Source organism: Passer domesticus, chromosome 16 (genome assembly GCF_036417665.1).
Source record: "Passer domesticus isolate bPasDom1 chromosome 16, bPasDom1.hap1, whole genome shotgun sequence".
NCBI classification, from domain to species: Eukaryota; Metazoa; Chordata; class Aves; order Passeriformes; family Passeridae; genus Passer; species Passer domesticus.
Window position 1 is genome coordinate 469919 of NC_087489.1, and position 12722 is coordinate 482640.

Below are 12722 nucleotides of genomic sequence, written 5' to 3' on the forward strand. Positions count from 1 at the left end.
TCACGGTTCTTACAGTTTAATCCCGTTGTTGAACACTAAAAGCATCAAATGGGATGCTTTTATGCTTAAACAGGGTTAAGATAACACTCCCTTTTCTGCCCTGTGCTTCACTGCCTTTCCCTTTTGAGGGAGCTCTTGTAGTGGTACGAGATCTGTCCTATTCTGGGCTATAAACAGTTAGGTTGTGTGTTTCTAAGCAGCTGTAAGCTCAGAAGGGTACAAGTTAGTTGTGTTGCAAAAATTGTGTGTGACCAAGAGCATGGATGGGTATTTTTCTTCATTATAATGTGATGAGGATTCCCCCACTCCCCCCCCGCTCTGTGTTCTGAAGTATGTTTTTGTGTACATTTTGCTCAGGGAAAATTTCTTTTCTCATTCTAGTCCAGTTAGAAATTCCTGTTGAATCTGACCAAAGTCTTGGTGAACAAGGATCACCTGGAAACACATTGCATAGCACAGCACTCAGTACAGACGCCAGTTTGCAGGAAGAAAAAGCTGAAGACACTGAGTCTTCCTCTGTTCCTGTCAGAACTCAAGAAACTTCTGCTGCTACAGGTTCAGGTTTTTCATACTTAATGTTGATGCATTTCTTAAGGCAACTGACACCGGGTGTTTTGTACTTGTGCAAGTGTTACAAGGGAGCATTTTTGCAATGTTAACCTTGGTAAAAAAAATGCATATTTTTATTCCTTGTGGACTCAGTTTTAGTCTTATGCTTTCAAGTTGGACAGCAATCTTAAATGTGGAAATTGTAATTTTTAAATGACTGGGTGTAATATTTTCAGCATGATGATGAAGTTAACAAATGCTTGTTTTCAGTGTTTGGAATTCTGAATTAAATTGAACTTAACACCATAAAAGGTCAGGTTCTTTTCTTCTAAATCTGCTGCACGTATGTGGTAATACTACTGTTACTGCTGTTTGGAAATCCTCATTGTGCATTTTTATATCCTTATGTTTAGACTTGGAGGCTTTAGTGCAAATTTATGAAATAGTTCAAAAATTTCGGTGTCTGTTGTAATACATTTATTCTATTTTCTCTTAGCTGGGGAATGTTCTTACCTTACCTTTTCAAATTAAAATTTCCTGTGCAGATAGTAGACTGTCAAAACATGGTGCTGTCCTGTGATTATTTCTCATAACTTTAATCTTTGTATAGACAGCTAACTGGGGAAACTTGAAGTATGTATTTCCTAGTTTCTGCCCTATTTAACAAGTTTAATTTTAAGTGTAACAGAGCACTTGGAGAGATTTACGGTTTCTCAACATTGCTGGAGTAATCTCAATGTGTTGTTTGTTGGTTATTTTAAATTTGCCTCTTGTTTGCACTTACCTTCTCTCACTCACTTGGGTATAACTGTTCAAGTCACATGTCCTCTCCCTTTCCACTAATGGGTGGAAAGTGCTACAAGGAACTGACCTCTTCCCTTCACTTAGGTTGGATGTGTAAATGAAAATTTACACATTTACACTATTTAGAAATACGAGCTCTTTTTGTGTTGGTCTCCTTCAGCTATTGCTGAGCATTTGTAATTTGAGTTTGAACTCAGGAGAATTCCAACTGAATGTTTAATATTTGTGTGTGTAGTGTGATTACATTAATGGAATGTGTGAGATGTGGCCTGAGCTTGCTTCATTGGATACAAGCAGCAAAGCTGTGGGAACAGGGCTTGGCTAACACCTGCCCAAAGGCTCTGATAGAGTTTGTGTACTCTTGTTTCTGGCTTTCTTCAGGACTTGAGCAAGCTCGATTAAAGGTAATTTGGGAATATTCACTCACATTGAATTCTGACCTGAAGCACAACACTGTTTTTTACATAAAAATCCACACTTCTGAATGTTTCAGTTGTTTCAGTTAACATTAGAAATCAGACATGCACCTGAGTGGACATCCAGGTGTGGCAAGCAGGTGTTTTTATTGTAGAGTACTCTTAAGGATTGATGATAAAAGCTATGCAGGGTCTTGGAGTAAATACTGCCATCTGAAATCCGAGTGCAAAAATCTACATTTCTATACTTAACCAGCATTAAAAATGTTATTAACAAGCAGTTTTAGAAAATCCATATATTCTATCACAGAAGAATCCTTTGTAGTTAAAAGTGGATCTGTGTTTCCTTCTCTGTGCTCTGTCTTGGTTGTGGGATTGTATTGGTACACACCAGTGCTGATGAGCTGCTTGATGGGGGAACAGCAGGGCTTGGTATTTTACCTGGTAGTGGTGCATGTGTGTAGCAGCATGACAATGACAGGTGCCTCTAGGTGGGATCTGAAAATACTCCTAAAAATCGCCAGTGGCTTCTGCTCTTGTGGAGGGGTAGGTATGTTGCTGAGCCCAGGCATGCTGTCCTAAAAATAGCTGCTGTTGGAGACTGGGAGCTGAATTAAATAATTTATGCATGATTATCAAGGGTACAGATAGGCTCCAGAAAGAATAACTGTGTGTCAGGCTGTTATGTTCATTAGTCTGCCATGTGTTTTAAAGAGATTTGGGGCTTGGGCAGGGGGCAAAGTACATTGTTGGAGAATAGGTGATGTGTGTGGGAGAAGAGGGTGTCTGTTGCATGTGAGGTTCCCACAAAGTACAGCATGGAAGTTAGTAATTGGTAGCTTTCCGTATGTAGAACAAAGGCAGTATTGTAACCCGGTATTACCATTATTATTTATCTGTAGACTTCAATTCTAGTCACTTAATGAGAATGAATTATCTTCCTGTAGGAGAATACTGTAAAACCTGTGTTTTCCTCGGTGTGATTTGTTAATGTCATTTTTGGCATTGTTGAGTAGTACATTCTGGTAGTACAAATTTTATCTTGCAGGATGTATAGGAAGAACATTATTTCTATAGCATTTGAATATCAGGAATTTTTGAGGACATGAGCATTCCTTTTAAAGGGTGTTTTTCTAGTCACTGGTTGGTAGATTATTCTAGATTAATAGTGGTTGCAAATACTTATAACAGCAAACACAGTCTGGAGTCTTTCTATGACTGAGATATTTTAAAATGTAACATGTTCTAAAAGGGCAATATAGCACTGCTTGTCAAAAATGAAGTTCCTTTTTAAAAAGCTTCATCGAAATTCTGAATAATTACATGTACTGAAAGATTAGAATCCTGTTTTGCTGGCTTTTGGCCCCCTAATGACAAGAAGGGGTGATCAGAATTTAGCTAAATCAAGCTGTCTTTACAAAAAATATGTGACAAGTCAGTTGACAAATTTTTGCAGACAGTTAAAGCTCTGCATACATGCAAAACCAGAAGCATTTCATAGCTGCTCATGTGAGTTTACTGTTAAAAAATCCTTCAGATTTAAAGGTGAGCTGCCTTTGCTTTGTACACATCTGCTGTTGTGTTTGTAGTTGTATTTGCTAGCACTCTTGAAATTATTTATTTATTTGCATAGAGGTTCATCAAGGATTTTATTTGCTTTATACTTACACCTGCTTTTCTGATTTTGTTCTGTTAGCTTTGGGTTTCAGTTAAGGAGAAGCCTAAGACCTTTTCATCAGTTTGAAAGAGCTGCTGTTTCTCCTGCAGCTCACCTCAGTAGGCTTTAATCCCTTCATGATAGTGTGAAAGTTCTATTTTTGAGCCTAACAATATGTGGGAGGTAAGTCAGTCCATCCTGCCTTGCTCAGGTAATGCTCCTTAGGGTGGGGCACCACAATCTGGTCACAGTGTTTCAGTTACAGGTCAAAGTGCAGGTAAAGCCTTCACATCCCCCCCACCTGGCCCCTCCAACCCTGCCTTGAGGTGTGAGTGGTGCACTGCAAGGCTTACGTGCTTTACTGCCCAGTACAGGCTGCTTTTATTGGTACCAATTTATTTCCAGCACAGGGGGAAACTGGTGAGTGGAGTGTCGTAGGAAATGCTGTCTTGAATAGTTCTTGCAATGCCTAGTAATGTTACAGCTCAAAACCTCACAAGTTTATAAATATGTAATGATCAGTGATTATTGATGATGTTATGTCTTTCTTACACCAGGCATCTCCTTCTGTAGATTCTGGATGCCCTGGAAATTCTTGGATGCTGTCCTTACCTAAATTAGCTTGAGAAGAGCAATTAAGCAAGATGGTTTTTGTTTCACAACTGACATATTGAAAGGGAGGGGGTTTTTGAAAATGAAGGAAGAAATGTAGTTTGAGAGCTACAGAAAAACAACAGAAGATTTCAGAAGAAATAAGTTGAATGAAATAAGTAATTAGTGAGGACACTGCCCAGTGGTGTCAAGTGGTCCAAAGCACAGTGTGAAAACTGTCAGCTCAAGCATGTTTGTTACCATGACCTATCATGATGATAATGTGCCAGAGAACATGAGTTTTAGAGAGTTTCAGTGTGTTTAATTTAACAGCAAGTGAAGAAATAATTTGATCTTCACTTAGTATTTCTTTGGAGACCAGGAAATAAAAAGTGAAGGTCTCCTCATTTTAGCCAGCAGTTGTGTGTGGAAGTCTAATGGCTTGAAACTGTAGTAAAGCCACCTTTAAGTGGGGGAAACGGGAAGAGTTCTGTGTGGTGGTGGCTTCTTGGATTGTTTACCAGGGTGTTGCAGGAGATGCCACAGGATGGCAGACCTTCAGTCAAGGTCTATTTTTATTGATATATATATTTATTGCTGCCAAATAATCCTGTCCAGACAGGAGTCATGTCAAAGAGAGAATTGGTGATAGTGTAAAAACACCTCTGGTGGACTTGGAAGCTTCACACTGTGCATTTTACAGTAAACTTACTGCTGAACATGGTCATAGCTGACCCTTGGATAATTCAGCCCAGTGAAAAGTGGGAAGGATTGCTGATGGAAACACTAAAGGAATGTTTTTCTCTGTAGTGAAACTTAAAGGACACATTGATGTTTGACCATGATGGTTGACCATTAAGTCTGTGCTTAATGTTGTAATGGCTGACTGAAAAGCAGATGAGGAGTTTGAATTTTGATTATAATCACGGGAGAAATAGCAGGTGTCAATTTACCATTCATTTTCCTCTGTATTCACAGAAAATACCCACCAAGCTCCTCTGTAAAGGCAATTGCCTGAAATTCTGAAGACAATACACCAAACTTGTTTCTCTAGAAACCAATTTTAGTGTCATATGTTGTGAGCAAAAATTCTGCATGTAAGGATGGTGGCTGCCCCTTTAGGTGTTGGTGTAAGATGTCATTTTCAGAGTGTACAGAGCAAGGGGTCTCCAAAGGCTCCCCTCGGTGGCAGAGTTGGTTGTCAGTTTCCTGGTGTGCCTGGGTGACAGGGAGTTCTGTTGTGCTACTTGTAAAGAAGGAAAATGTAGTGATGGGAATGACTGAAGCTTTGTTTTGAATTTTGTGGGATCGTCTGTATTTTTATTATTCTGAGTACATTCCTTTTGCACATTGCAGTTAAGCTTTTTGTCTGCTTCCTTTCCCTTTGCCCCATGTCTTTATTATCCCTATTTCTAACTTTAGCTAATGCAATAATTTCCTTTTTGAACTTGTAGCCAATCAGTTAGAAGCCATTCCCTATATCTTCTCCAGAATCTGTCCAGCTGAGTGGAGGGGAAGTGCTCTGAGCTTGGATGCAGGGCCTCATCCTGACAGTTGTGTGATGGTGTAATAGTTTCCCTTGTCATCTTTGTAATGTTTTTTGTTAAGTCTTTTTGACCCCATTAGTCCCTTCTGCTGCAGTTGTTTTCCAGCTTCATGTTGGTTACTAAATAGTAGCAAGTTCTCAGCATCTGTAGTCCGAAATGCTGGTTTTATTCCTTTATAGTCAAGAGGACCTTTCTGTGTTTGCTTACACTAAACCCACAGGCCATTGCACTGAGCCTTCCTGAAATATGTTTTCATTCTTCCTGTATGCAGCTTTTGATGGCCTGCAGTATATTTTGATTTTGGTAGTGGCAAACTTCATCATTCTGCAAGTGTGAGTCTGGCTTTGCTGCAGTCTTATTGATGTTCCTGTCAGCATGTTCTTGATGTGGTTATGCCCCAGTGTCTTCCTCCTGGTCATTACCACTGTGAAACACGCAAAACTAGTGTCTTTCTTTGTACTATTCTGTTCTCCAATTTCATTGCATATTCTTTCTTTCTTTTAACCAGCTTGGTGTTGCATATGACTTAATCTTTCCCTATGCATTAGGGTACAACTACTTGTGTTTTCTCCATGTTAAAGATTTGTTTGTACACGATACTTAAAGGCTGGATGTGCCTCAGATATAGCTGTCTCGAATGCTTCCCTGCTGACAACCTTTAAGTCTGCTGCTCAGTAACACCATTTTTGTTACTGCATGCTAAAAACTTGGAAGCAAGTTGTACCGTGTTTTTACTCCAGGGTCGTGTTGACACTGCCTTTAACTCTCCTTCTGTTCAAAGCCTTACTGCACTTAGAGAAAATCTTACTCTTGTTCATAATGTTTCTGGGTACTTTTGTCTCTTGCTTAGAGCTACTTCTGATACAGTGTCTTAATTTTCATTCATGTGCTGCATCCCTTCAGTTTTTTAGTCATGGTTGCTGGGTTTGGGTCTTGCACTTAAACACTGCTTTCTTAATCCTGAAAGTCAAAAACTTGTAAAGATGGAAATAACAATTTAGTACTGGTAAAGCAAAATGAAAAATTGTATTTGGAAGCTAGCTTTTTTTAAAATTATACCTCCTTTTCATTGTTTTCTAGCTGGAGAGGGATTTTTTGATGCTGTGTGTGTGTTAGCGATGGATAACTGTGTAGATCTATTTAGATCTGTTTCCTCATTTTTACCTCTTATGAGTTGTATTGAGTACAAATACTGGTGATAGTAATCTGATTTAGTTCAAAATGTTTCTTTTGTATGTTTCTTAGAAAAATTATGAACTAAAAGTTCCTGAAATTCTTGATAGATAGAGCTCTGGGTTGCAGAGCAGTGCTCTGTGGAATAGGTGCCTTAAAATGTTCCTGCATTTGAATCTTTAGACTTTCCATACTTTTTTTGAGAAACTAAGTAACATAGGGAACATTTTGTAACAGATGCAAGCAAATTTGTTTTTCATTGCTGCTTAGAAATTGATATAAATTTCAATTTTACTTTCAAAATGTTCTGACATACTGCTTCTATTGTCTTTGAAAGTAACCAGCCTTTGGTGGCAGAACTCTGCACCCAGAAAGCAGGTAGGAAAATAATTGTAAGCAGAGAAGCAGAACTGATTTCTTGCTTTCACCAAAGATGTGAATAGTTGTGAACAAATAATCTTTAGTGTTCAGACTTACGGATGTTATCTCTGTGTGATTCAGTCTTTTATCTTTAGGAGCACCATACAGTGATATCAGCTGTTGGGTAAGGACTCAGGGAAGCAAAATATTTTAACTTATTAGTAAAAACAGTGGCATCATTATAACCAGATTTATGAGCAGTGTAGGGTAGAGTTTTCTCTTTAAAGTAACTAATCTTAAAGGCAGATAAAGCATTAACATTTTATTTTTAGCATTTCATAGCTAATATGTGTGAATGCATGGTTCTTTTTGCTGTTTAAGTTTAGGAAACCATTTGGTAAATATAGCATATGCATGGGGCAATTTATCTGTTTTATTCTTACAGTAACAAAACCTTGTAGGAGAACAGATTTTCTTGCATCAAAAAAAGCTGGAACTGTTGACCAAGATCACAAGTTTAGATGCAAGTTCTTGGACTGTTCAAAATCCTTCCGCAAAGCCAAGTTATTGCATTATCACATGAAATACTTTCATGGAGTGGAGAAGGCTGCAGAATCACAGCAGAACCCTGTAAAAAGAAATATTCAAACCAGAGCTTCTTTGGCTTCTGAAAAAGCTAATCAAGAAAGGTCAAAAAGAGGACGGACCACAGCTGGTTCACTGTGTAAGTATGCTGTTGATCTCTTTCTTTTTTTAAGCAGCTGCAGGCAGGACAGACAGAAAATACCAGAAATCAATTTTCCTTTGGGCTGAAGGAGTCTCTTTCAGGGCTGTGTCTTAGCATGTTTCTGTATAGAGAAGCAGTATAATATGTGTGTACATCGTGTTGTAGAAAGGTATGAAGGTGTTTCTTCTTCTAGAATTCAAGATCATTTTCTGGTAAAGATCCCACTGTGCAGCTTCTCTTATTTTTTTCTAGCAGCTCACTTGCGTATTAAACCTTTGTTGCCTTCTAAAAACCCCAGTTTCCTGAGTTTCTGAGTTGATTTTCATTTTTCTCCTGGCTTACAAATAGTATTGGTTGGAGACCTCCATCCTTTTTTGTGTTAGGGAATGGTTTGGGTACCTCCAGTTCTCTCTTATTTCTTCCTTATCTTTAGATTTTGACTTTATTTATCTGTACTTTACTGCCTTCAAGCACATACTGGCTGGAAATCCAGTATGAGTTTCTGCATTATTTACTCTTCTATGTAATGAAAAATCCTAGTATTTAACAAGTGCAGTTTTTTCAGCTGTGCTTGAAAAAGATCTTCACACAACAGATGGTCAATGGAAAAGGACAAAAACTTACTGATTAGCAAAAACAAAAGTAAGTTTTTACTGCTTTGCAGTCTGTAAAATCACATTCACTTCTGCTTCATCCTCGTTCTCTGAAGCACTCTCTGCCTGGTATGACACCAGAGTGGCAGTCTAGGTCAAGTGTGAACTGCAGTGGTTGTGGATAACCTGCACAGACTTGGCGCTTGTGGACTGATGTCTCTGTGTACTGCAAGTCCATAAAACTAGTCATGTCTTCTGTCTTTTCATTGAGCCTTTTTTATAAAATCCATTTTTCCCCTTGCTGAATTCCCTGATGTCTTTTGTCTTTGACGTTAATCTTTCATTAATATGTTGTTTAAGAATTGCAAAGTATTGCAAGTTGCTCACAGAGCTCCAGCTCACTGCAGCAGGATATGTCCTGCCTTACTTTGCTTTGTGGCTGCTTTTCTTAAGAGTCCAGAAAATGAATTTTCATTTGAGGTGCTGCTGCTTGTTCCTAACAAGATACGTGTGACTTTACATACTGTAACTACATATAAACCCCAAATATTTCTGTGTCTTTAAATAATGCAAAGGCATAAGCTTGGATTAGGTAGGAAAAGAGTTCTCTTTAAATGCATTAGGATGTAATGACTTGTATGTATTGTACTCTGCATGCAGCTTAATTGAACCCAAGTGTTGCCTGGAGAAACATACCTGAGATAGGCATGGTGTGAACACTGGCTGCTGACAGCTGCAAATGGATCAAAACAGGCTTTGTGCATGTCCTTTTCTTATACTTCACTGTATTAGGTAGATTTTAGTGCTTAAGAAAAAGTGGCAGTTTCTAACAGATAAAAATTTCAGCAATCATGATTTTTATTATTCCATAAAATTGAAGATGCTTTTGCTTTAGGACCTTTGTCACACTTATCTCACAAGTTTTATTTTAGACCTCTGGAACTCACTCTTTATGCTGCACATAAAATAAATGGTGGGGTTGTCTGGTGCTGGATTTAAAGTGAAAGTACTTACTGCTTCTAAAGTTGTAGGAGAATGTGGAAAATTCAAAACAGTAGCAAAACCTTTTCTTTGAAGTGCTTAAAATTAAAATTTTAACACATAAAAAAGAAGATTAATGTAAGTGGTCTTCAGTGACAATTTTGTTAGATTTGGGAACAAAACAATTCAAATATAGTTGCTTTGCACTGGAGTGAGACTCCGAAGTTAAAATTTCTAGTATGTAAATTGTGCTATTTGACATTGGAATCAAAGCTTGAGTGAACTGGAAAGGTTAGTGTGGGACTGATCTGAGCTGTCTCCCCCTCTTTCCAGGGAAGGTTCTTGCCTTTGCAGTGGCAAACTTGGCAGATCTCTCAATTCTGTAGTTGCTCTGAATACAGAGGAAGGAACTGCCATTGCCTGCAGCTCGTATTTTACACATGCCTTACAGAATATGCCTAAACAGAATGACTAGGACTTGGTGGCTACTGGATATGTTCAGGCAATACCTTTCTTAAATTTATCAGAAAGTAGTACGGGGTCATTGTGATGAGCAGCTCTTCCCCGAAGTGCCTGTTACAATACTGACCTCCTTGAGTTGCCGCTGCTTTGGTCTTCAGGAAAGAATTGTCCTTACATAGAAGAAGGCAGTTGATGTTGTGTCCCCCTGGGCTAAAGGAGATGCAGGTATACCTGCCCTCTGCTCTCAGGTTGCATTACACCTCAGGTGCATTGTAGAACCACCTGCAGGCCTCTGTTAGGAGAATTGAGATCTGTACAAAATATGTGTGGATGTTTAAGCCTAAAAGAGGCTTTTTGAGTCTGGGCTGCAGATGATTTTGGTGGTGGTCTTAGATGAAAGAGTTGCGTAGGTTTTTGTGCTAGTTGAAATAGAGATGCTCTGTCAGAATAATTGCTTGGAAATTAAATATGGTACATTATCTGTGACAGTTTATGTCAGTTAACCACCTATTGATTGCTTTAATTAAAAGAATAAGAGTACAGATGTAGAGAACATTCTTAGTTGGAAGGGACCCATAAGGACCATTGAGTCCAACTCTTAAGCAGAACTGCATTCTGTGCCCATATGCATTAACCTTAAGACAGGTTACTTTCTCTGTGGTCCCTTTTGCTGCAAAACCCCTTACTTTACTGTTAAAATACATCATCCCATACTGCGACTTATGCCCTGCAGACACTGTAAAGAATTTTCTCTGAAGGCACCAGTTTTCTCTTTCAGATTTGTCTGTCTGTGTTATTTTGTATAAAGTGCTTGCAAAAGCTTTTTCTTAATAAAGATTGTTCCTTCCTGACCTATAAAAATGTTTTTTAATAGGTCATTTTATAAGAATGTTTTTTTCCTGACCTAGACCACTCCAAGGGCATGAGGCATAGAATAGTTTAATTTCTTTCTTTGTTACCTGCAAGTCACAATTTTGACATCTTGACTTAGAGTTTTTTCTGTATTCATGACTTTCATCTTTTTAGTGAAGTCTCTCTGTTTGGAGATTTGCTAACATGTAGTTAATGCATTTGGGCTGTGAACATACCTTCTGAAATCCGAAAGGCAGGACTTGGGTGCTTGCACAGCTGATGTGTCCCCACATCATACCTTGGTGAAGGTCTGTACTTGCTGGATGCTGAAGATTTCTCAGGAAACACAAACCTCATGAACAAGTAAGGGAGTTGATAACAGAAGTGCCATCTGAGGTGATCGGTGTGCTCTTAATAACTACTTAGTACTGGTGTCAGCACAATTGCACTGACAGCGACCTCACAAGTTGATACCCATTGATTCCTAGGACATGGTTTAGCTCCTCGGGAGTTTTGGTAATAATGAAAGCTTAACTCAGTTTTGGGACTTCAAAAGCACTGTACAGTATTAGGCTTTGATTTGGAGTGTGGGTGTAATACAGTAGCCTCAGTCTGGCAAGTTGCTGCCACTCTTGGCTCTCCTGTGTTCCTTGCCATGAGGAAGAAACTAAAGGAACAGACCTGCAGTTTTTATTTTGGCTACTGTAAAAAATCTGTCCCAACTGTGGAGTCCATATAAATCACTTAAAGAAGGAAAAAATGTTTTGTCAGTTGTCTTGGTTTGAAAAGACAGGAGTCTGTGAAGGAAGGCAAAAGCCTCCTGTGAAATGGAAAAGGTAAACCCCCTCCTTCCGAATTATCACAATTTCAGAATTAAAAGGGCTCTCAGGCAAAGATATGGGAATGGGAATAACAGTTCTTTACTAGGAAGAAAAAAACCCCAAAAAACTAAATAACAATGTAATTTAGTACAAGCAAAAAACCACTAGCAGAGTGAGAAAAACCTGACACCCTGAGAAGTCAGGGTGCTGATAGCAGTCCAGCCAGATGGTGGCTGCTCCTCCTGGAGCGGCGATCTGCAGAAGGGTGTAGATCCTTTCTGAAAATGCGGCGAAGGAGCAGCTGGGCCTTGGTTCCTGATTCCTCTGGGAAATCCAGCGAAGAAGGCTGTCTGTGGTCTCAGAAATGCTTGTTTTATGGTGGCAGGGATGCTTGGCTCCTCCCTCTGGGTGGAGCATCTCCCAATGGGATGATGTAACTAATCTTACCAGCCACAGTGAGTAATTCAGTAGCCCATCAGCAGGAGATTGTCTTCCTGGCAGTGTCATTATTCTTGAAAGAGATAAGAAAAACTGCCTAACCCCCAACAGATGGCAAAAATAGAATACATGCTTATTTTACAAGCCAGGACATCAGTAGATTTAAATTTTTTTATATAACCTCATTTTTAGAAAATTTTGCCTACTCAGTTATTTACAGTATGTCCTGTTAGTGTATAAACTACTCCATGCATTAATTCTTTACATGAGTAAACAAAATAGGTGTTTTGTCCTTACTCATGTTACTGATGAGAGCTCAGTTGTGTGTGAGTGGGGTTGGCAAACTTGTTTTGACATCTGAAGACATCTCAGGCATCTGGTTGTCTCTAACAGCTGTTCACAGGCAAACCTCTGGCGTGTTGTGTAGTGGTTGTAAGATTAATCCTTTGGGAAATTTTCCTGTTTCCTCTTGATTCTGGCTGACTGATGCCTCTTTGCTAGGCAGTGGGTGTGCATGGTGATCTACAAATATGGGCTTTTTCCATGGAGTCAGGGAAGATCTGCATAAACACCCTCTGTGTTTGCAGAGTTGCAGGTTGTATTTGGCTTATAAAGACAGTACTGCATTATGTTTCTGGGGGATGGCTGTAAGTCAAGATGAAGCATGGTCTTTCAGTTCTTGAAAATACCACTGGAAATTTCCAGCAAATGATCTCACAGCTGTGGATGGTAACTTTATCTGATTCACATA

The 12722-nt window shown here is 39.0% G+C and overlaps 1 protein-coding gene across 18 annotated transcripts in view; it reads left to right on the forward strand.

Moving 5' to 3' along the window:
• The window catches only part of PHF20 (PHD finger protein 20), a 72928-nt gene that overhangs the window by 29736 nt on the left and 30470 nt on the right, over window positions 1-12722 (forward strand). For 13 of the 18 annotated variants that reach the window (XM_064391125.1, XM_064391134.1, XM_064391132.1 and 10 more), the window contains 2 exons: window positions 382-561; window positions 7543-7821. In XM_064391125.1, coding sequence (XP_064247195.1) covers window positions 382-561; window positions 7543-7821 — 459 coding nt within the window. The remainder of the gene's footprint in view (window positions 1-381; window positions 562-7542; window positions 7822-12722) is intronic. The other 5 variants (XM_064391126.1, XM_064391127.1, XM_064391120.1 and 2 more) reach the window with 2 other exon arrangements.